This window comes from Tympanuchus pallidicinctus, unplaced genomic scaffold (assembly GCF_026119805.1).
Source record: "Tympanuchus pallidicinctus isolate F22 unplaced genomic scaffold, pur_lepc_1.0 scaffold22, whole genome shotgun sequence".
Taxonomy (NCBI): Eukaryota; Metazoa; Chordata; class Aves; order Galliformes; family Phasianidae; genus Tympanuchus; species Tympanuchus pallidicinctus.
In genome coordinates, this window is record NW_026294739.1 from 16,787,492 (window position 1) to 16,811,820 (window position 24,329).

The 24,329-nt window shown below is 42.4% G+C and overlaps 1 protein-coding gene across 3 annotated transcripts; it reads right to left on the reverse strand.

Moving 5' to 3' along the window:
- Positions 1–3,481: 3,481 nt before the first annotated feature.
- On the reverse strand, positions 3,482–23,995 carry MFN1 (mitofusin 1). Of its 3 annotated transcripts, none has more exons than XM_052685168.1 (18): positions 23,898–23,995; positions 23,336–23,457; positions 22,320–22,455; positions 19,845–20,007; positions 19,150–19,274; positions 18,025–18,133; positions 17,132–17,239; positions 16,297–16,450; positions 16,099–16,166; positions 13,231–13,352; positions 11,673–11,799; positions 10,594–10,698; positions 9,975–10,077; positions 8,801–9,030; positions 8,145–8,300; positions 7,388–7,584; positions 6,605–6,739; positions 3,482–6,055 (listed from the first exon to the last, which is right to left on the reverse strand). In XM_052685168.1, the coding sequence occupies exons 2-18, from the start codon at positions 23,448–23,450 to the stop codon at positions 5,986–5,988; spliced, it is 2,223 nt and encodes a 740-aa protein (XP_052541128.1). In that variant the 5' UTR covers positions 23,451–23,457; positions 23,898–23,995; the 3' UTR covers positions 3,482–5,985. The 3 variants fall into 3 exon arrangements, with proteins under 3 accessions (XP_052541128.1, XP_052541129.1, XP_052541130.1); XM_052685169.1 differs by lacking the exon at positions 23,898–23,995 and adding an exon at positions 23,722–23,838; XM_052685170.1 differs by lacking the exon at positions 23,898–23,995 and adding an exon at positions 23,643–23,715.
- Between the last annotated feature and the right edge of the window lie 334 nt (positions 23,996–24,329).

Consider the following 24,329-nt stretch of genomic DNA (forward strand, 5'->3'; position numbering starts at 1 on the left):
GGCAGAGTTGCAACAACAGAGGGAAAAAAAAGTCCAGTTCAGAAGTATTAGCCTCCTTACTGCGGCTTTCCGCATCTGCTGTTCCACCCAGCCCTTGGGTATGGAAACCAGGTGACCTGCACTGCTGTTGTTAAGTGGCTGAGTGCTTTTCTTTTTGACAGTTCAGCTCTAAATGAGACAGTTTGGCCTGTCACAAACTCTAACAGCGATTTGGCGTGATACTCTGTGCAGAAAGCAGTGTGCTTGCAGAGCTTGCTCAGTCACCCCAACAAACGGGAATTCAAGAGAACTTTGCTTAGAATCTTAAAGATTTAAATGTGCAGTTAATCACCTGTAATTCCCCTCCAAACTGGGGGTTTGCCAAAGCATACCACAACCAAAAGTGCTTGTTGTCAGTTACGTGCAGTGTGAGTTATGAAAGGAATTGTGTAACTTACAGTGAACCAAATAACCTTACTTACTTGTGTGGCCCTTTAAAACTTTGTGCTATGAAGTTAGCGACTTGCTTGTTCTCCTGTGGTCACAGGTCTGTGCCATAGTGGCTCATTAGATGCTAATTGTTCTGCAGTTCTCACCCTGTAAATAGCCATCTCCTCTTCCTGATTTATTCAGATGTTGGTGGCAGCTGCTTATAAGTGGCAGGTTCTGATCAAGTATGGTTGAGTGTAGGTAGAAGAAAATCAAGTGAGTGATGCCCATCTGAAACTACCCAGGAGGACTGCTTAACTTCTTGGTGCCTGGCAGCATGCTTGTGCCTGCAGTGGATGTTCCCTTGGGAATCTCAAAGCCTGTGGCGTTTGTAGAAAGGGGAAATCAAGTCTATTGGCTTTTCTGAAGTGACTTGTCTTAAATATATGTGAATTTTAAATTACCAGGTTGGAAGATAACGTTCATCCGCCCTCAGCTGAAGTTATGGGGAGTCTGGGTATCGGTGGGTCAGGTACCAAATCTAAGTGCCCAATATTTTGTAGTACGCCAAAACAGAGATGGCTCTTTGTCAAGTTTATGATATTTGTAATCCTAAATTTCCGAACTTCCAAACTGTGCCTGTAAACTTGCCGTGTCTGAGTGGCAAAGGTGCCAATAAATGTACCAGTCACAGCAAATTCACTTCAAGAAAACAAAGCAGCACTTCTCGTGCTGCAGGAGCGTACATTTGCCAACAGCAGGTTGTGGTGTAGGACCAAAATCACACAATGTCACAGGAACTCCTCAGCATTTTGCTTTTCGATCTGCATTTACAGAACTAGTAAGGAATACTTGTTACACTTTAAGTGAGCGAGTTGAGAGCTCTCAGATTTGGTTCAATTTTTAGTGGTGCACTTAACTTTTTTTTTTTTTAACTCACAGCTGCCTTGAGTGAATTTGTTACTATAGAATTTTAAGAAAATATTCTTTTTCTAAAAAGTTTTTTTCCATAGAGATGTGTTTTGAACCAATTTCTTAGCCAACGCTGTTGCGAAGACAGATGCCATTTTTACATTCTGGTGTTTAAGCTGGTTTCTACTTGTGAAGCTCCAAAAACAACTTTACAAATGTATATAACTTTTCTTAAAAGTTTGGGTAGACTGTAAGCATGGTAATGGCTCTGGTACAGGTATTACTGCAAATAACTTCACTATCATTGGTTGATGAGCAGTTGTTGGATTCAGCTGCTAGTAAGGAATGCCAACTACTTGCCTGTGAGGTTTCCAAAAGCATCATTAAAATACCTGCCTGTTTTTGCTGTTTGGTTAACTGGTTCTTCTAGTGCTGCAGGTCCCGTGGTGGCTCCTTTTGTGGTGGTGCACAAGGAAAGGTGGAAGGAGCCTCAGCACAACTGGAAAAAGTATCTGATGTGTCTTGGGAACTTGTAGAAAGCTTGTGATAGATCCTGCCAAGGTGATGTTTGCTGTTTAATTACTGTCCTGTATTATCTAATGAAAAAAAAAAAAGCCTACAGCCTTGATGTAATGCATTGCTGCTGTTGTATGAGGCCAAATCATGAAGTTTCTTTCTCTTATGGCTATCAGTGGTGAGCTCACTCACGAGAATGGATGTGGTTTAATGGCTAAATGCTCAAACTCTCTCCAATATGAGGAAGTTAAGAAAATGAGCCTTTGTAGGTTTTACTTACAAGATGTAATTCCCAGCTTTGAGAATGGTCTGTGCCTCTGCTATGGTGTAGGCACACATGTGCAGCTCGTGCAATTTCTAACTGCTCCATGGCAGCAAACTGGGTGTACAGCAGATTTTGCAGCCCCAGTGGGTACATCTTAAACTGTAAAAGTTTGCTGCCATCATGGTCTGAATTTCAAATACCTTGTGTAATTACAGAAATGTAGTAACTGAGACCATTGTGCCAAAACCATTGGTGGCAAAGTAACTCATTCCCAGCCTCTCTTCTAAAATCCTATTGGTTATGGCTTGGAAAGTGGAACGTGGAACTCTGTGCTTTGCGTAGCAAGATTTATTTCATTCGGGTACAGTTGTTGGGTAGTTTTTGGTTTTTTTTGTCAGCATTTTCCAGTGTTGATTTAATACTGCAATACAGGATGCTAATCAGGCCAGGCAAGCACCCAACCTGGGCTTGTTGTTGTGTAGATTCAGACATCGATTTATTGGTGGGGATCTTGATTGAGATTCTGGAAACCACAGAAGCTTCTCACTGTATACTCTGAGTACTGCAATGTTGGCCTGTTTTCATCTGTCTCCAGACCTTTTTTCTTCCAACCATCAGCACCATCTGCCTTGCAAAGCTGCAGCTGCCTGGCAGTGTCTGGCAGAACTGACAGGTTTGAGTGTTGACACCGATCTGCGTACTGAAGCGGAACGTGGATTGATGGGCTGCCCCCAGTCTGGGAGAGGGCCTGACCTGGACTGTCCAAAGCTGAATGGATGTAACAGCTGGTCCTGGTGTGCTTACTGTTGTGCATGGGTTGGAAATAGTTAACTCTTCAGTTTGTGTCCCACAATGAAGTTGGCGTTACTTTAAGGTAGAATGAAACCATTGTGAAAACATTCCAAGCGTGCTTAGTCTTTCCTCTTTGAGGACAGTCACCTCCACTAGGTTTAGTGCTGTGCTTTAAGATGTTGGTGAGAATAAGTATTGGCTAATTCAAATAGTTGGTATAAATGGTTGTGTAGCAGAATGACTGATTATTGAGATAGCATTTCCTGTAAAAGTAATTAAGCATGGGTTGATGGTGCACTTTGTATACAGTAATCTGGCATGCATGCTGGTAAACTACTTCCTACACTTCAGAGGCACCACAAGCCTTTTTATCCAATTGCTGGTTATGTAAAATACATGCAGAATGTTAATGCAGTGTTGTTATGGTAAATGTGTGAACAGTGTTACTAATTGATATAACTGATAACAGATTACATGTGCCTGACATTCTTATACCACACAGTATGTTTAGGTTTTAACTAATATGGACTTCGGTGGAATAGTCTTAGATATTTCAAGCCTTTGTTTTACTTACACAATGGTGCTCTATTTGTGTTTTTTCTTTTTTTCCTTTTCTTTCTTTCTTTTTTTTTTAAAGAAGAAAAAAATAAAAGCATCTGAACACTTGTAGTACATATTACATCCAAAGGAGTCCAAAACAAAACTGCTTCTAACCATCTCGGTTTTAATTTGCCTTCAGTTTCTGGCATTTCTCATCAGCTCGGTTCCTTCTGTCACTTGTTGCTGACTACTTTGGATAACTGCAGTCATGTTACCAATTATGAAGTGATTCTGCACTGCCTTTGGATCGTGTATGTATACAGAAACAGTCTTAAAGCTTTTATTTAAGCTATTGAAAAAACCAGGGACTTGTGCCATTTGTTCTTTAACAGTGCTGTTGTAAAAAGACTTCCCTGTGAAAAAAGATCACTTGCTATGAACTCTGTTTATAGCTTTTTCTTTTTTTCCCCTCACAATGGATCTTTTCTTTGTATTTGTACAGTGGCTCAGTGAAAGATGTTGCCATGAGTTGATATTGTAACCAATAAACAAGTGCTTTTAACCAGAGGGTGCCCTGTGTGGATGCTCCTTTCCAACTCCACTTCATAGACCCCTGCCCTGCAGCTGGAGGCTCTGTCCCTGAGCTCCATGGAGGCAGATCAGCAGGAGGCACTCTGGATGTTGCTGCTTCTGCTGTTAAACAGCAGAATTGTTATTCTTTTTTCTAACCCAAAATCGCTTTTTGGAGGCTAAATGAACTCCAGAACCTGGTCAGGCTGCACTGAAGAGAGCAGGAAGTTTGTAAGGGACCAACCTGGACCAAAACTATTTTTTTTACAGCATTCCTTCATTCTTACCAGCAGAACTCCTGTTGCACAGTGCCATCTGCCACTTCTTTTTTTAAGGCTCTAGTACCGATTCACTGATTCTTTTCCCTACAACTGAACTAAGCAATCAATACTGCTTGGTGAAATGCAGGTTCAACCTCAGTGGTTGTGGGTTTTGTCCTCCAGTGGAAACAAGGGGGTGGCTTTTCCCCACTGAGACAGTTGTGAAATAACGTTACTACAGGAGAAAAGAGAGAGTTAATTTTTTAATAAATAACTGTAGAACACATGCATGTAAAGTTCTCATCTGGGTACAATCTCTGCAACAACGCTTCAGACAAGAGCACCCACACACACCTGTGACCTCACACAAAGGCTGGGCTGTCGCTCATTTTCACAGTTCTCCTCAGTCAACCTGAGACACCTCACACACTGCTAACACCAGTGCAGAGAGCTGTGCTGCTGCACATCAGAACCCACCACCACCACGTACACTGTGGTGAAAACAGTGCTCTCAGCTTCAAGTTATTAACGACATTCCATTACTGTTAGCTTTTAAAATCTACCTCCTTTTAGGATAGCCCTTATTTACTGGAATATAGCAAATCCTTACCTCTTAGGCTTTGAATTTGAGTATTTCATTAGTCTTGTTAATACATCCATAAAAATATATAAATATTCTGAAAAGGCTTTCTCTTCTAAAATAAGTTATTCTTAAAAAGTCTGGTTAGAAAAACGAAGGTGCTCTGTGATTGCAGGTGTCAGCAGCCACGTTAAGAGGCTTTGCACTGCTAGAAGTGAGCAGAGGTGGAAGTACTCCCACGTACCTGTCACACAGCTCAGGGCAGAGATCAGTGCTACAGCAGAACCGAGGAGCAGGTCAGGATGAGGAAATGCCATCAGACAGCCTCCACCTCTGCGTGCAGGAGATGAGCTCTGGCAGAAGCCTGACACCCAAATCTTTCCCTCCAACATGCAAAAATGGGGTCAAGGCCACTGACTCGGCCGCTTCTTTGCTGCACTTCACCTGGAGGTGAGTTCCAGCTGTGCTCTCAGAGATGAGCATCCATTTTACCAACTATTTGTTTTTACTTAACGCCATCTTGGCTACAGCTGCAGGAGCCAGCGGGGAAACTACAGCTTACTGCATTCTATGAGTGACTGCTCCACAGTTACCATCTTTTGTTTCTTTATCCAAGAACTGGAAAATCTTCCCAACCCAATTCCACTTCCAAAATGGTCAGGACTCCTGTCCACCACGCTGGAGTTCATACTTCCCTTCCTTAAAAAACCAAAACGAGCACAAATGAAAAAGCAGCATTCTTCTTCCCTGGCTATTCCTAGTCAGCTGAGAACAGGAGAGAGACAGCAGTGATAAGCACTCTCCCTGCATAAACTCCTGGATGCCAGGAAGCCAGACCTGCCCCAACTAAGCACTAACAAAAATCAGAAGAGATTTGGGTTTTTATTCTCAAGTGCCCAAAGAAATTTAGTGTTAAAGATTTTTAACCCCAAATCTTCAGAACAAACATAGCAGTTATAAGCATCCCACAGCTCTTCAGTTTGGTTCACCGTCAGAGTCCAAATTAAGCTTTACAATAATTAAGTGTAATCAAAATAAGATTAAAAATATAAATCATTTTGTGTGACTCCACAGAGAAGTGTCATCTGTAAAATTTCTACTTTGTCCTACAAAGGATCACTGGGAAGGGTAACGATGATGCTTTATTTACTCTTTTGAAGAAAATGCTTTGTAAAGCGATCTAGTTCATTCTCAAGGTGAATGGCTTTATTTCTGTAAAACAAACAAAAGCAAAGTATTCACTTCAATGCAGATCAATCACAAAGAGGGCAGGAGCAATAATTCTGTTTGGCTTCTGTTCCTAAAACCCACAGCACTGAGAAAACCGGAACGTTTGCTCTGGTTGGAGCCTGGGCCTACTGAGTCCCTAAGGCACCCACTGCAAGTTTCTGTTCCACAAAGGCCTACTGAACTGAGGGACAACCTGAAGCTGCTCTAATGCTCTCCTGTTCTCTGGGAAGGTGCCACCCCCCTGGTTTACCTGTGGGAGACAAACACTTAAGAAAGCCACCTCTCCTATACAATAGAGTAAGGTAAGAACTGTCTAGGAGAGAGCAGTTCAGGAGCTTTTCTCATTCTCCTTGGAAGAAGCCTGCATGTATTTAACTCTTAACCAAAGAGCTGTTTGGTTCTGAGTAAAGGAAAGAGGTATCGGTGCCTGCACCTGTGTATACCTCACTTGTAGGTTGAAGGTAACAGCAGGCATCCACTCAGAGGTCAGCAGTGCCAGGAATTGGTCCTGGCAGTCACACGCAGACTCACCTTAGTTGCTTGGAGTGGCTCTGTATGTTCTCCAGCTGATCTATTTCTTTGGAAAGACGGGCAATTTCTTTTTCCAGGTTTTTCTGGGTAACATCCACCTGCTGACAGAGCCGAGCAAAGGTAGTGGCCATTTCCCTGAAGGAAAAACAAGTTTGTAATTGGGGCTTGCAGAAGTCTGCCACAAAAATAATGCAGGATAAATCACACAGTGCTGCAGTGCACAGCAAAACACTGCAATCAAAGCCTCCAGCTGCCAGGGGATTACAGAGCACAAATCAGGAAAATCACCTAATTTTCAAATTTAAAAGGCAGCATTGATCGTAAAAAGGTACCACAGTCCATTCTAACATCACACGTGTCAACTTTTGATGGAGTACCTACAGGTGTTAAGCCTGAGATGGGGATGCTGGCAGGAACCACACTGCAGCAGCCAAACCCAAAATCAGTGTCCATTAGAACCGAGCCTACTCCCATGTCCAACCACCCAGTAACGTGTTAAAGAGTCTCGAGTCCACAACGACAGGCTCTCACATGTAAATACCCACGCAGAGGAGCTCGTCTTACCCTCTCTAGGTGCCAACTTCACGCCCATAACCTACCAACACCTATCGTTGCTACAGTAACACCTTTTCCCTGTAACAATATCACAAATGTCCCTTACAATCAACGCTGAGGGGCTGCAAGAATTTCCTGCTGCCTTCCTACACCACATACAGCCGAGCCCACTGCCAGGACAACCCGGCACCACACAGACAAAGGTTTCTTATCCTGTGTAACACTTACTGCTGCACCTGGTGGCTGCAGTTTGCACTCGTAAGGCTGACGATCATCTGCAGCTTTTCGGTCGCGTAGTTGACGAACTGCTGCTTGAAGGCTCTCTCTTTTGCTTTAGTGGTCCAAGTTAGTCTCTCATAGAGATATAATAAGCCATACATACTTAAGGAGAGAGAGATGAGTTTCCAGCCAACTGTTTTCCAAATCTGAAAAGGACGACTCGTTAGTTTAAATAAGAACTAATAAAATTAGTTTAAATAATTTAAATAATTAGTTTAAATATTGTTGCTACAGAATGCAACTAGACTATAAGGAAGTCCATTTATTTTCACCTTTTTTTTTTTTTTTTTTTTTTGCTGTTTCTGTCTTCAGGGCCCTTTTACTAGATTAGATTGTTAGCAAATATATGACTGTCGAGCAGTACAGCTCTATCCAAATCAGCTGCTGCCCCCGTGGCTTGGAGAACATCCAGGTTACAGAAGGAGGAAGGAAAAAGCAAAGTGACTTCCACCAGTTCAACAGTACAGAAGGCAAAATCAAATCACCCCACAGTTCAGAAACTGAACACAGTCAGAACGTGCCCAGCTACACTCAGCATCATCACAGCAATTTTCCCCTACAATCTGGCATCCAGTGCACCACAAGTGCTCATCCAGCCCGGCCACGCTAGTAAGTTACTACATGCTTCATGCTGCATAGTATGGAACCCCAGAAAGGAGAGAACAGCCCATCTCTGCCATCAGTGAGTGCTGCTAATACTACTTGCCACTCCGCCAACAACGATGATGCTCATGGAGGTCCGTGATGTCAGTGAAGCTAAACTCATTACCAAAGGAACCATGAAATCATCAGGTGATGTGTTCTCTGGAGTTGCAGCAGGAAGGCTGGCAGCAGACGGGGTGGTAGCTAAGGGACGAGGGATCTAGAAGAGTGGAATACAGCAGCCTGAGTCAAAAGCACTGTGGAACTACACAGGAATCAGTTTTATTTTCATCTATTCAGGGTTCCGTTCATTTAAAGTGAGCTCTTCAGCACAGAAGTCTGAACAATGTTCCTGGTAAACAGTGGAGGTTCCGACAGTTCCCTGTCATACAGGGGCTAGGTTAGAACGAGGGCTCTGCTCAAGGATGCAAATGTGACAAATTAAGAAGTTCCCCAGAGCGTTCAATCCAAACTTAGGCAACATCTGCAGAAAGTATAGGAGAGATTTTTGGTTCCCTTTTAACCCTGAATATAACTCAATAAAACAAGCCTTGCCAAAAATATTTCACACAAAAGGACTAAGGGAACGCAGCAGGAAGCAGGGAAACAGGAGAAGCAAACAGGATTTAAAAAAAACATGTAGTAAAAAAATAATCAATATAGCCTCATTAAGGTAACACAAGGCACTTAAAAGGTCAGCCTCATCTCTGAAGCACTCACTTGTAAATTGGGATCTGCCAGTCCCAGAAGCACCCTCTGAGCATGTTTAGGACCCAAGAACCGGTTTACGAGTGAAGTCCATCCCAAGGAAAAGTGGAACATGATATCCTCCTGGAAATCCGCACACAGACTGTGACAGTTCAGATCATAGCTGAGGTCAAACTTCCTGCATGGAATCAGCAAGTGAAGCTGGTTCTGAGCACCAGAAGGCAACAATGGTTTCAGGTTTTCTAGAAACAGAACCGATAGAGAGGATGAGGCTGACAGCATGTTCCCAAGTAGAATCCTTGCAGCGCTGACCAGCTTTGAGAACTACAAGTATCCAAAGTGACTTTTTAAACAAACAAACAAAAACCTAGACAAAGAAATCCTCCAGCATTTTAGCAGTCTGGATCCTAACACAGCAGCCCATTCACTGCTCAGATAAAACAGCCACACAAAAGCAACTTGTAGATAAAGCACCACTGTCAGAAAAGGAGACGTTAACTTCAAGTCCTCCAGCAATGGTAAAAGATGACAGCAAATAAGTTTGTTTATCCAGCCATTTGGTGGTGCCATACAGATAAGGCAACATTACTGAGTAAGATAACAAGGCTTCATGTAATTCAATCATCTTGCTCTGGATCTTTTATTACCAGAAACAGAGCAGAGCAGAAGAAATGGATAAGCATTCACATTACATAGGAAACACTGCTACCGAAAAAACCCCAACATCTCAAAAAAAAACAACCCAGCGTGCTAAATCAGGATCCTACCACAACTGCTTTGGGAAACTATCCTGTAAATTCAGAGCAACGTGGAGACTACACTGTAGAAACATCATGTGACAATTACTGCATTTCATGGCTAAAATGGGGTTACAAAAGGATTAGGCAAGTTCCCAGAGGGAAGTCCATTATTGCTTGCTTAAGCCATTAATTCAGATGCTGTATTTTGGTTCAGAAGTCCCTCTGCAGGGCATGGATCACTCTACTGACCCTGGTTCATCCTTCCTCTCCCCAGACAGCTGTTACAGGCTATTACCAGAGACAGTCCTGAGCCAGGATGGTTTACCCTTACTGCTGTGTGGTGCAAACATTAAATCACGTTCAGAAAGAAAATCATTGTGGAAGCACATTTTCCCAGGTTGCCTTCTCTAAACAAGAAAGCCAACACCCTGCTTTGCCCACATTACCAATGATCTCCTGCTGCGAATGGTGCATCGACTCATTGACTTCACTGGAGCAGCGATCAGCCAGGTTCTTTCCCAAACCATCTTCTATGTGTTTGTTGAGTTCCTGAAGGTTTATAAAGAAAATATGCTCATCAACTTCTATTCAGCTCGTCATTTACATTACGTTGTTCAGAGGTATGCTAAACACTAGGCGTTATTATTTGCAGTAGGAAGAAAAGCAGGTTACCATATGAAAATGAGAATGCCTTTAAATTGTGACGGAAAAATCTAATTAATGTGACACAGGGAGGATTTCTCTAGGCTTGTTATCACTAAAAGGCACATGGAAAAAGCATGCATTTCAATAAAAATGTGACACTGAAGAGCACACCAGTATGGTGCTGCCCTACAAAGCAGGCAGTCACAATACAGCAGGCGATTTCACTGGTCTACAGAGAGATAAGACCAGTCCCACCAACAGTGTGGAGTCTGCTCTGGGCATTGTGCAGAGCCAGGACAGGGCAGAGAGACACCTGTATCATAAAGGTCTGTAATGCTTAAACAAAGCGCCACGTAAAACGATAAGCAGATCATGAAAATATCTATACAAGAAGTCAAAGGAAAGACAAAGGAAACTTACTGTCTTATAGAGCTTCAGTACTTGAGGAGAAGGGTGAAAGTCTGAATAAAATTCATCAACTAGAACCGAAAGTCGGCAAATCTCATCAGTCATGGCAGAGGAGACCTGAAAGACAAAATGCAATCCTCTCCTATCTTTCCCAGACAGAGTGGAAGCAGGCTTCTGAACCAACTCAGTTACGAAAGTAATTCAATTACCTGACACTCAGCAAGGACTGCCAGCGTTTCTTTTTATTTCTTTTCTATTCTTTGAAATGGAATATAGATGTACTTCAAATGTACTTCAAAGCTTGGGGTGGGGTATGTACCTCTGTCATGACTGAAAGGGACTGCTGTTCAGAAGCATTTGAACCTGAGAGATTTTTGACACTGCTGTGACCTGCTATGGTCAGGACACTTCAGGTCATAATACACTCCCTCCAATCAGCTTCTGCAGCTAATCAGAAAAACTCCATCAGTCCAGAGGTAAAACCTGCAGGCTTCTCCTTACAACCACAGACAATTTCAGATGAGCTGATCTGGATGCCAGAGGCCATGGATAATGCAATTTTTCCCCAACACACACTGGAGATGCTCAGTGTTTTTTCTCTTGTATGCTCAGGACACACACTGAAGTGGATTACAGCCTAGCGATCTCTTACACATCAATTAGCACTGCTAATGTGAATTAAAACAACGTCTTATCAAATGCTTCAGGCTTCACCCCAGCCAAGCATCCTGGACTAATATAATCTGATAGTCTGTATTCATTTATACGCTCTTTGAACATAAATGTTGTCTCCAAATTTAGGAGAGCAAAAACCCGCCCCAAATTATGCTACCACTTTGAAAAGTGCCTATTCCAAACACTTCAAAATTCACATCTACTCAAGCTGAAGATTTGCTTTGTCCATCTTTGCAGAATTTCAGATCAAACTTCTACGAAGCTCAGAGTGCCTGTGGTCAGCCACAGCTCTAATGCTGAAGTGAAGTCACTCGTAAGAAGTTCATCTACTGCTCAACATCCACGTGCTGACAGATTCACTTGTTTATCTGCCATGCTGTGTCATGCACACACTCCTCCCTCCCTGCACTACTTACTTTATTTTCCACTTCCTCAGTAACACGTTTGATTTTTTCCTTAGTATCTTCTGTCAAAATGTTCAGCTGATTTCGAACGAAGTCCAGCCTGTCCTTCTGGTCTTCTCGCTCTTCCATTGAGAGCACTCTAACAGAGCAGAAAGGAAATTACCAGCAGGTATTCTCCCAGAAATGAAGCATGTACCACTAGGCACGAACCACCAAGCTCACGGCTTCCTGAGCAGCCAAAAAAGTTCCAAAGTTACAGTAGTGGAACAAAGCAGAAACACTGACTGCTTCTGAGTGACTGCAACGTAGATACAAAATTTACAAGTGCACTTAAAGGCTGCATTGATTGAATAGAACTCTAATGACTGAGCTTTGATATATCTTAAAAAGTAGCATTTGGAGTTGGAACTGAATAAAGAGGGAGCAGAAATGAGAGGCCTTCAATACTTAGTCTTTCCTGATTATAAGAGAAAGAAAAGATAAGCCCAAACTGTCCTGCTGCTGCTCACCGGCACCATACAACTATTCCTTACCAATGACATGAGCCCAATGACCCTGCAGAACAGGAGGCAGCAGAAACTAACCTTGTCACAACAAACTCTCTTCAAAGGTGGCAGACCTATTGTTTAAGTAAAACACACTGAAAATCTAGAGCAGTTGTGTCTTGAAGGATCAGCAGTTACATTCAAAGACAATTCAGACTAGGAGGGGTCACTGTACAGGTTTGGGTTGGTCAACTGACAGAAAGGAGGAGGTATCAAAATATTTTCCAACAGTTTCACAGAAGGTTTTCACAGCATCTGACAAAGTGAGACAGATTAATATGTAAACAGGCAGCTTGGCAATGCTGATATGTTTGGGAAGATGAATGTCTGACAGGAATAGCAGAGTCTGTTGGGACATAAAGACACTTTATTAACAGCCACAGAAAGGAGGTGGATGGAAAGAAATGTACGAGAAAGAAGAGGCAGCAGCAAAAGTGGAGAAAAAACATTCGTATCTCAATTTCCAAGAACTATGAGAGAGAAAAGATGAGTTATTACCACATGCACTAAGGATGCACTAAAGATGAGCAAAGAGAGAGTAAAGACACTGAAGGATACAACCTGAAAAGAACCAGTGACACAGTCCAAAGAGCTCGCATGGGCTCTTCCCAGCCCTCTGGGCACTCTTAAGCACTTGCAAATCAGAGCACTACAGCTTCCCATGTAGTTACTCAATGTTACAACACACAAACATCTACAGATAAAGCACTGGATACAATGAGAAAAAAACTTCAAAGTTTTAAAAAATGATTGGAAAACCCACTGATTATCTTTGTGACCATAAATCAGTAAGAAGGAAAACAAAGTAAACCAAGATCAGGAGTCACAGAGCAAGGGCAAGACTGAGCAGTGCAAGAGAACAGTCAGGCTGGCACACCAGAGAAATTCTCCATTTCTCACCAATAGAAAAAAAAAAAGTGCACTTCAGAATCCAAAATGATCCAAGAAACCACCAGCATGGAAACGGCTCCAGGTCATCTTAGACCTGGAGAAACCAACACCAACCAGCCCTCCAACACACCTACCTTTTTTCTGCTGCAGCTACGTTTATGGCGTCCATAATGTTTTTCACAGTATCTATTATCTGTTTAGCTCTGATAGTGTGCTGTTCAAACTTGGTTTTCACGGCTGACTGCGAGATACACTCCTGCGAGGAGCCCAAGCCACAACACATTACTGCAATTCCATACCAACACCTTCTGGAATTTCACTGTCAGAAAGCACTTGCTGCTATTAGCATGAACTTAAACCCATGGGAAACAAAAATAGAAAACATACAGAAATCAAAAGACAACAGAAAAGGAATCTCAAATGAATCTACAGCAGCAGGTCTCTACCTTCATACCTTCACGTTCAGTGACAGTAATGTGCAGAGGTTTTTTTGGCTAAAACAAATGAGGATGGAAACAAAAACCAAACTCTGTGTCTGTGTTAAATCAATCCAGCTCTTAAGAAAACTCTCCCAGCTGCCTATTGGGAACACTGAATGTCTAACGTGACCCCTGGCAATACTGCCTCACATGAGTTCTTTTTGTTGCAATTAATATTCACAGCTTCAAGCAGCAGCTCTGTGTCAGTAAAGTGTTACAAGTTATGTCAATACTGACAGTCCAGGCACAAACTATATAATTAGGAATTAGAAACAAAAGTTTTCCAGCAGTCCTTAACACTTATCAGTCTGAATCTTGAATACTGTACGGCAATTCAGTGCTACAGAAAACAAACTGAAAGATGTATAAATGTTAAATATGGGCAAAAGCAAATCAGTTGTGATTGGTCACGAATTGAGACTTTAAGTAAGCGTGTATCATGAGGCATGCAGCCAGTAAGAGCTGGAGCTCAGTCTGCACTGAGACCACCCAGCAGCAGCATCTTCTGTACTCAGGGGGAAGAAAGCAAGCAGCTCGTTTCCTTAGATCAGATCTGTTTTGTGGTGGTGATGTTTTGTGTAGCTTTGGTTTTTTCCAGTTAATCTGTGGGTAGCACAAACAGCGTTTAAGTTGCTTTTGAAAATCTTGTCTATGACCTCAGCACTGTAAAACAAACTGCAGCTATCTACAAATAACCAAGCAAAACAAAAGAAACAAAATGAATGAAATATATTCCCTGTTCCTCGATGAAGCAGATCTAGAAATCAGCAATGAAAGGCCAGAGTTTCAGAAATATCAGCACATTGTTAGAGCTAGACTAGACACAGAGGAAAGAGTCTTCCCAGCATTAGTATGTGGTAGGTAAAAGGATGACAGCCACTCACAACACAACCAGACAATCCAAGTTAGAGCACTAGGAAAAACACAAAGGTTAATTATAGGACTGGAAAAGGTAAGAGGAGGACAGGAGCATTTTTGCTGTTATTCTGTAAATAACCAACTATTGAAACAAAGATAAAAGCTTTCAGTGTTCCAGTAACGCAACCAAACCCATTGAAAGTCTACTGCCTTCCAGCATGGCCAGACAGTCTTGGTGTTAGGGAAGGACCCTGCTGCAGGGTACTAACTCAGGCTCTGTTGTTCATTCCAAATTACAGCCAGAACTACTATTCTGCCCTGCATGCCTTTTCCACTCCTCCATACACCATTTCTGTTTGGTGAAGCAACTCTGCCAACCTACAACCTGTGACATAACTGGTTTGTGGTTTTATGTAGAATATTCACTCAAGACAACTGAATCCAGTCCACTGGATGCAGCACAAGGTTTATTGTGACTTCAGGATGGACCACTGTGGTGGTTGTGACCTTCGGACCAAAATTTCTCATCTTACTGTCCAGCTCGAGACTCTCAAATCTGATTTACCAATGTGCTGAGCATTTATAACACCAAATCATTTAATAAGTCACATCTGCCAATTTTTAAATATTCTGTGTTGAATGCATAACTGTAACTACGAAGGATTTTACAGAAAAAGAAGTGCTTTGGATACAGCAAAAATACATGGCAGCAATTGATTTAAAAACTTAATTTCCACTTCTTCCCAACTAGTTGAAAGTTCCCTGCTCTGCCTACAGACAAAAAAAAAAACAAACAAAAATGCGTGTTTGGTTACAAGTAGCAACCCAAGCAAGAAACTTCAAGTCTCTTGGACTTATGTGCTGCCTGTATTCTGAACTAATTATTTCAACATCTCAGACGTCTTCCATAACAGTGCAGATAAAGCCTGAACAATCAGAGCATATCCAAGACCCCAATTTAAGATAACAAATAACAGCTTTAGAGTTATTAAATTCCACAAGATAAATAGATGCTATCACACAGGAATCAACTGATTATCTAGCCAGACCTATTGCCAAAGAACGTGTGAACTCAGCTATGACTACAGCTAAACTGAGGTTGAAGGATGGTTTCAGCACAGCACCAAGGATGCAAAAAGAGCATTAGAGTTCAGAGTACCAGAGCTAAGAGGTAGACAATAGATATAATTTCTAAACTCTGGCTTTAAAAATGCAAGTAAATATTTACTTTTACGTTAGTGAAACACACCACCTTACTGTTTGAGTGCTGGATTGCAACAATGAATTACAAAGCTACAAGTGCAGAACAAAATAAGTCTTACAGTACAGCAGGCGTTTTAGCAGCTAATGGTTATTAAGTGATAGAAGCATTTCTAAGAGCAGTCTCTTATCATCTATACTATACTGGTATTAAGATATCAAACCATGAGCTTAGAACCCAGCCTGGACCCCTTCCCTCACAGAACAACACTGTTCTACCTGCCGCTCTAAGGGGCAACTGATGAACACAGCCAGAAGATAAGGCACAGCTGTCACATGGTTGGAATAGCTGACACTCCTCCACTTGTTCACCAAGGTCATACTCAGTAAAATTAAGCCACACACAAACAGGAGTTACCTTCACATTAGTAAAAGGGGCAGTTAAAAAAAGCCCATCATAAATACCTCAAATATCTGCTCGAAATTTTGGAATTCTTGGAATCTTGTTTGAAACCCTTCAGCAAGTGCTCCACCTGTGGAACATAACAGACTATAAAGGAGAGAACAACACAGCACGAATATCCAGATCACCTTTATCAGGCTTTACGATATTTTTTTTTTGCATTTGAGGGAAAAAAAGAAAAAAAAAGATTTCCTACACACCAGTCTCTGGCATTCCTTGGGCTTTCTGTCTCCTGGCACTCAGAACTTCTTTTGCTGAAACAAAAAAGATGCGATTCCTTGCTTCTACAGGATCGATAACTTTGAGCTCATCAACGAGAAAAGTCAGACAGCGCTCCATGTGCTGCCTGCGCACCTGAGGAGAAGGTGGAAGCTCATGAGAAACAGGCAAAAACAACTGAGCTGCCATCAAATCAAAACATCCGAGCACAAAACAAGCCATGCCTGACCCTTCCTTGGACTCTAGATGCCTTCTAACCCTACTGATGCAGCAGCTGCTTTAAAATCACTTAATCAGTCCTGGAAGCAAACATGTTTCCTTCTAGAACTGTCTTTATTATGCACGTTTCCTATCTCAGTCAGGTACGGAGGGAACTGATCCATTCCCCATATGCAGAGTACTGAGCATTCCTGCAAACCAGATGCCCTCAAAGAGCTGAAGAGCACACTGACAGCTCCTCCAACATGCTTTGTCATGTATCATCTGAACCCTCAGGCAGCAGTATCACAAAATCAGAAGGTATCACAAAGAACATTAAAACCAAGCTTACTGTGGAAGACAAAGGTTCTAAACAAGCCTTCCACTGCCTGCCTGCGTACACAGCAGTTTGGATTAAAGCCGCAAATTATTTCCATCTATCAATCTATCCTTTAACCTGTAAGACAAAGCTGTTGTTTTCATTCTAATAAGTGTATTACCACAGTGATTTATACAGATATATACCTCCACGTGCATAAAAGCATGCACACACAAATATATTACCATCTTTGCATACATGTACACATCAATCCAAGCAAGAGCCACCAACTCACTTACATCTTCCATATATTCTGGCTCTGCTGCAGAGGCATCCCATCTATTGTTCAAGATGAAGATATTTGGCTTAGAGAGCCGTTCATTCACTTTATGGAAAAAATGTTTTTCCTAAGAATTAAAACACAAACAGAAAACTTGCCAGGCATCTGAAACTGTCACGCATTCTTCTTAAGAGATCCGACTATGAACAAGGTTGTTTAAAGATTCATATTAAAAATAATTCATTAGCACTGAAAAGCAGAGACATCCAGCAGAAGACAACAGCTTCTGATAGTTCAAAAGTCATCAACTCTCTTAAAACCGATGCCAACAACACAAGCCAACAGTGCTGCTAACTTGTCTAAAATGGGCAGAAATACAATTAATAAAGCTTCCAAAACAGATATTTCAGAAAACACTGCAACAAAAAAAATCATCTCTTTTATACATCTATCACATCATTTACTGACTGTCTTCTTTGTTACAAAACTGAGTCTCCTTCAATTTTTCTTGCCTTCCATTAAGTTTGCTCCCAGCTGTGTGACAATCACAATATTTGTCAGGAAACAGAGAAAACACAAAATATGACATGACAGTATCTGCTCTTCTTTTTTATTTTTTATTTTTGCCCCCACTAAGATGCCTGGCTGAAACTGTGAAGCCTTCATTAATTGTCATCCACCACGCCAACTTTGCTTTCTACAACCAGAAGCTATTCTTCATCTCCAACTGTATTTTTTTTTTCTTCAACTAAATTATTATATTATATTATTGTATTAGCTTGAACCACAAAATAGTTACATTTCCTGCTTGAGCTTCTATGGCTTGAGTCACAGAAAAAAAAAAGCCACTGCTGAATGTCTCCATTTTAAACATTAAACAAAGAACTGATGGGAAGTCACTGCACACCATACCGTGTTCATGAGAGTTGACTCAGAATTGGCAACCAAGACAAACACATCAGCATCTAAGCAGAATTTGTCAATCCAGCTGTCCAGCTCTGTAGTCACATCTGTGCCAGGACTGTTGATAACAGAAAACAAATTCATTTATACAGCAATGGAGTACCCAGTTTCTACAGTGATGAAAATAGTTTGGGATCACTTAAGGACATTACAGTTAAGATACGAAGTCTTGCACCTTTGGTCTGATGCTGAACTCAAGTTTAAGGCAAAGAAAAAGCTCACTACCACTTAGCACTTATCTGTCACTTATTTGACCATCAAATATGTTACAAAATGCAGTGAATAAATATGCAGATCGTAACAGCCAGAAAAGCATCAGGTCTGTTAGCAGTCCAGTCAGAATGCTCTTCCTTCCCATATCCCAAGTTTTAGATTGTAATCATTAAGAATAGTTATGTTTTTTTCCACTAATAAAGGCCTATTTAAAGTTATAGGCCTATGCACAGTTTGCAAAACATAACGACCAAAATGAAGCCAGGACTATAAAGCTGTCAGTTGTTCAAAAACAAGTGGAATACAATAAGCATTAGCTCACGTCTGCAAAACCTCAGTTATTTCTGGTTCAGACCAGGGGAAGTGTCAGCTCAACACATAGCCACATTAACCAACAGCGTCAGGGAGATTTTCAGGCACTCACTAGAGTGACATGTACGTCCTGCAACCCTTAAAATAAGCTTCTAGATACGAAGTCCAGGCCGCTCACCCTTCACGTGATCAGTTTGGAGCATTTAAGGACAAGGAACGAGCAAAACATTTACAGTTGCATTGACCTTGGCCACACTTCTATGCTGTTTGTTTTAAAGGGTCAGCAGGCTCAGCCAAAAGCAAGTCCCTCCTGCTGCACTCACAGGACACCTTTTTGTTCCAACCATTACAACGCCAGAATCGGCAGAGCAATGACAGGCAGCACTACGTACCAAAGAACAAGCTCTGCGCTCTTGGGAGAGGAAGAGGGGGGAAAAAAAAGCACCACTAGTAACTCTACAGCAGAGCAACCAAGTCAACAAGTCTCTTTTTTAAATGCTGCAGTGGCGTATTTACTTGAGGAGGTGTTTATTGCAACAGAAAGCATACCTGTCCACTAAGACCAAATCGTCCCTCAGCAGTGCACACTTGGACTTGGGCCAGAAGACATGGACCAGACAGCCAGCCTTCAAGTCTTTATCCATGTGAAGGGCATGAGCAAGCTGATTGACTGTCTATCAGGAACATGAAGAGAGAAGACAAACATGCAGTGTGTACCACAAATGAGTCTGCAAAGCAGCCTAACTCAGTTCCCCTTATCAAAAGCGTAATATTGACTTTTGGTGAATATTTGTGCCTTTCTTTTAAAAAGATTTTTTTTCCCATCTTCTTAAGACTTGCTAGTACTTAAAGAATGAGTTGTGCTTCAAAAAGTACATGGGAGTTTTGAGTATTCCTCACAGGGCTCCATGTGAGACTGAGAGCTGTCATGAATTTGCCTCAGGGCTTTAAGTCTTCCCCATGAGCAGCACAGGAAGGTAAGTGCCCTAAGGCCAACTAGAGATGCTGTTGATCTTTAGCAAGTAACAGAGCTTACTGACAGTCCTGCAAAAATTGATCACTCAATGTACACTCTGCTACAATGACACACACCTTAGCCACTTTCAGTTTCACCTACTAGCTTATAAATGATAAATGAGTTAACCTTATACTTCCACTAGACTTCAAACTGCTGTTAAAGACAGAACCTTTGCGAAAAGGTTCCTGTGAAAAAAGACTTTTTTTTCTCCATTCCAGAACTCTACCTTGACACTCTTCTTCTCATCCGACCCCTCTGTCATGAGGTAGGCTTTATCTCCATCAGTCCCTTCCACGCTGAGAAAGCAGTTGGTCGTGTGGCCAATCCCACTAGGAAGTACCTTATCCCACAGCATTGCATTAATGACTGAACTTTTTCCACTGCTTGTTCTAGAGGAAAAAAATAACGAGAGCACTCTGAGCACAGTGAAGCAGCATCCAGCACACCTTCCTTATGAATTGAATGCACTCCCTTTTAATCACGTTAGGCCCACGCTATTTTGGGGTGTGAGAGAGCATCAAACCACTTCATCACGGCTTGCCAGAAAAGAATAGAAAGTGCAGGAAAAAGAATAGAAAGTGCAGGAAAAGTTCATCAGAATAGCAATTACAGCACCCTTTCTTAATACCAACATCTCCTGTCCAATCAAGAAAGCCAATTTCCATGTGCATAACTCATGCCATCCGAACAAGCCCAGCCTGTACTGAAAAGTCAGCCTTTATATGACATATCTGTATCTATATAAGAGATCTGTTAAAAAAAAAAAAAAAAAAAAAAAAAAAAGCAGTCCAATTCTGCTGCACCAGAAAAAGCATCTAGCCTAAAACAATGCCTCAGATCAATGCAAAGGAGTTGTTAAGTACCACCACCCTGTCCCTCAGAAGGGACAGCCTGCCCTCTGCCTTGGGCCAGTGCTGGAATTCCCAGAGAAAAGAACTGATGGAAAACCTGTGTAATATTTCGGATAGAATGTTTTGATCGGGTAACAATTCAACATTCCTGTGTGCAGCAAAGCTAAGGGAGTAATTCCAGAGATGCTGGAGAAGGCATGAGGAAAAGGTTGCATTACAGGGACAGAAAAGGACTTAGTAGCCTCTGCGATGGCATCAACAGCGACTACTTAAAATGCCTGTGAAATTACCATCTCTGTAACTTAACACACTGCCCTCAGAAAACATCGATCTGTGCCAGTCAGGAAGGAACCAGTGCTTCTGATATAGCCTCTAAAGCATTAGATGTGGTGCAAAAGGAGCACTGTATCAATGTCCTGAGATATGCCTCCAAGTACTGCTGTCTGGGAATCCTCATTACAGCCAACTCCAAACAATTTAATCAACAATAACCTCAACTTAATCAACATCTCCAAAGGAAGATGTAAAGCAGTGTGCAAAAAGATAATCAAATTTATTTCTTACATGCAATCCTTATAATGCAAATGCTGTTTTTAATCATGGAACTTAGTCTTGTCCTTATTTCAGAAGGAAAAAGTAGCTCAATTAAATCAGTGTTCTCTTGACTCAATGCAACTGCTCACCAACTCAGCACCTCCACAAGGACGTGAAGTTCTCAGCAATGCCCCATTCTGCAGTAACCCTCACCCAGCAAGATTTGAGACTTAACTCTTACACAGTGGTGTGAAGTAAGCACGGGCTGTAATTTGTTAACTGAGCTACTTCCTCTAGCAGAAAGTTCAGGACTCACTGTACAATACTTAACAGATTCATTCAGAACGTCAGAGGGAGAGTTCAGGTTAAGGTTTAATTCATCATCTCCTGCGCTGAACTTGCAAAAGCAACATTCACCATGTAGCACAGCTAGTAAATGCATTCAGCTTTTAACTTCGTGAAATGCCAAGGTTCAGATACAGTTTACTTATCCCAGCTCCTCTCATCTTCTTTCTTTAAATAATGGAGCAACTGCTAGCAGAGTGAGAGTGCAACCACATACAACACTCAGGGCTGTATGTACTTTTTTCAATACCAGCACAATTTTTTCAATTAAAAAAAGTCATATTCCAGAAAATACATGTAACCATTTAAATAATCTATAACTTTGAAAATGCTAACTAAATATGCAAAGTATTTGATACTCATTCTGTAAAAAGACAGTGAATTCAGATCTTTCCTTATTAAGTGATTCCAGGGCAGCAGAAATTCATGTCGCGTTCAGATTTATCTGCAAGCCATGTAATGCAGCGTTACTATTTTCCCTAATAAGCACCACACAGACCTATGGAGCTAATGGCACAACCAGCACAGCAAGGGCCTCTAACACTGCTTATTTTTCTTCAGTTGCTTATATGTGGAAATGAACAGCTTCAATTTTTGTTTTTCAGCACTTATAATACACACCAACAGAAGTTCTTAAAAACAGTAGTTCAGTACAACAAACACTCTGAACAAACAAAGCCACCAAGTTAAACAAACAGAACATTCAGGAGAAGGCAACTAGCTCTCATCTTCCTAAGTCAAATAATAGACCTACACAAAAAAAACATTTTATGTAACCTACCCATAAAAATATGTAGCAAGACATACATAATTAAACTACACAAATAGAACAAGATGGTGTCACAGAAATGTTTAGCATCCATTAGGGGAGGAGTGAGCACGTTCAAAGAATAATCATATAATGAACTAATTCTGGTGCAGGTAAGTTACAAACATGTTAAGTTCTGAAAGAGATCAAATTCATTCATTACCTGCCAAAAAATGCCACTTTCATGTGTCTCCGTGAAAGCACTTCACCGATGACTGCTAACTTCTTTTTATATGCCTGTATTTCTGCTAATTCATCTTCTGTTGCTATACGTTCAAGCTCTGGGTTCCTGTATGTTGCTACACATAGAAAAAAAAACAACAAAAGCTATCACATACAGAATGCACACTCTGGTATACAAGACCTACATTATCAATACTTCGCATGACAAAGGTATGTCTAAATTTTAATTATGCAGCAGTAGGAAAGCAAAAATAACTCCATGATGTGAGCCCATCATTTGAGAGTTCCACAGAGCACTCAGGAAATCATGTTAAATCACTACAGATGAATCAACAAACTCACTACTAAAGTTAAAAACGATCTATGTTTAAAGAGAATGCAGAGATCTCAGAATATGAACGGCCCTCTTCAGCACATCAGGCTGCGTCCACGGGCTTAGTGCCTGGCCTTTGTGACACTGCCTCCTTCAGAAAGCCAAACAAGGACTGCCATGGACACCAGAGCCAGGCTGGGCTGCCCTTTCAGCACAGAGCTCAGCGGAGTGATGAGCAACCAAGCTGTGTGGCAACATGCATCTCCACACTGCTGAAACCTGTGGTGTTGTAACCACAGGTTTTTTACATCATATCTTTATGATCCACTTTCCTATCAGAGAGATCAACCTGCTTAACAGGTAGCACAGCCTGTCAATGCTTTTCTTTGTGCAATGAACTGAAACGGGGCTGTAAGTGGCCCCAACCCACATGAAGTAGCTCAGCTTCCACCATCACAGAAAGCAGCCAATGCCACACGATGCAGCCAGCTATTACTAGGCACAACCATCCCAGGTATGGCTACTAGCACAGCATTTCACTTTCCTCAAGCAAAAAGCACAGCAATGTCTGAAAGCATATATTCACACAAGCAGCACACGGATGTGTACCATAACACATGCTGCACTACCACGAAATCAATTCAAAGCAATGGATCAGGCCTTATATCAAGTCAAAAACTGACCTTCCACAAAAGCAGCCCCCTCAGTGACGTAGTCCAGCAGCTGCTCAAAGATGGCAGTGATGGTCTTTTTGGCCAGCACGAAGTGCTTCAGCGGGGACACGGCGGCTTCTGCCATTATGTAACTGTGAGGAAAGTTGCACGAAGTGACCGAAACACGCAGAGAGCCCGCGTCAGTGAAAATCAACGTGCTCTCAGCACACTGGGTAATTAAAACACATCAGCTCTCAGGTAATTAAAACAAACAACAACGTAACCGATGGAAGTAAGGCGTTATGCTGGCAAACCCTTCACCCTCCCCACCACTCACGCTGACAGCTGCTCACAAAGCACAGCCTCAGCGCCGATTTCGTACGGCTCCGTACGGCTCGTTCCCAAGCACGCCTCACCCCCAGTCCTCCATTTAACCCCGCTCCCGCCCGGAGGTCACAGCCTTCTCCCTCGGCCAGGCCCGGGCATCACGGACGGGGCCAAACGAGGCCAGGCCGCAGCTCCCCGCGCAGCCCCGCAGGTCGGACAGCGCTGCGGGCCGAGGCCCCCGTTCCTCCTCAGGCCCCGCCGTTACCAGGCAACCGCCGCGCCGCCGGCGGGGCACCGCGCTGCCGCCGCCGCCGCCTCCTGCCCCGCCGCCGGGCCGCACACTGACGCCACTTCCACTTCCGCCTCCTCCCCCTCCACCTCCCGGCTCCGCCCGCGGGACGGAGCGGCGGCCGCCATGTTTAGTGAGGGGTCGCGGGGCGGCGGCCGCCATCTGCAGGGCGGAGGGGACGACCGCGTGTGAAATGGAGACGGGGCGCTGAGGGGAAATAGCCCCCCTCTGCCCTTTACAACTGCCAGGGCTATGGTTAATTTTTAAAATAGATATATTTTATATTTTTTGCCATAGCTTCTTCCCCAGACAGCAGTTTAGGTGCAGCCCAGTGCCAGCGGGAACATCTGCACATGAAAGCTGTCTCCAGCCCAGGCCGTCCCGTAACCCCTCACAGCCCTCGGGAAG

Excerpts from the sequence above, each read along its gene's own strand:
- MFN1 (XM_052685169.1), bottom strand. Across the intron at positions 10,699-11,672 it reads CTGAGGAAGTGGAAAATAAA|GTCTCCTCTGCCATGACTGA; the intron begins GTAAGTAGTGCA and ends TTTGTCTTTCAG. Across the intron at positions 8,301-8,800 it reads TGGCAGATCCCAATTTACAA|ATCCCTCGTCCCTTAGCTAC; the intron begins GTGAGTGCTTCA and ends CCACTCTTCTAG.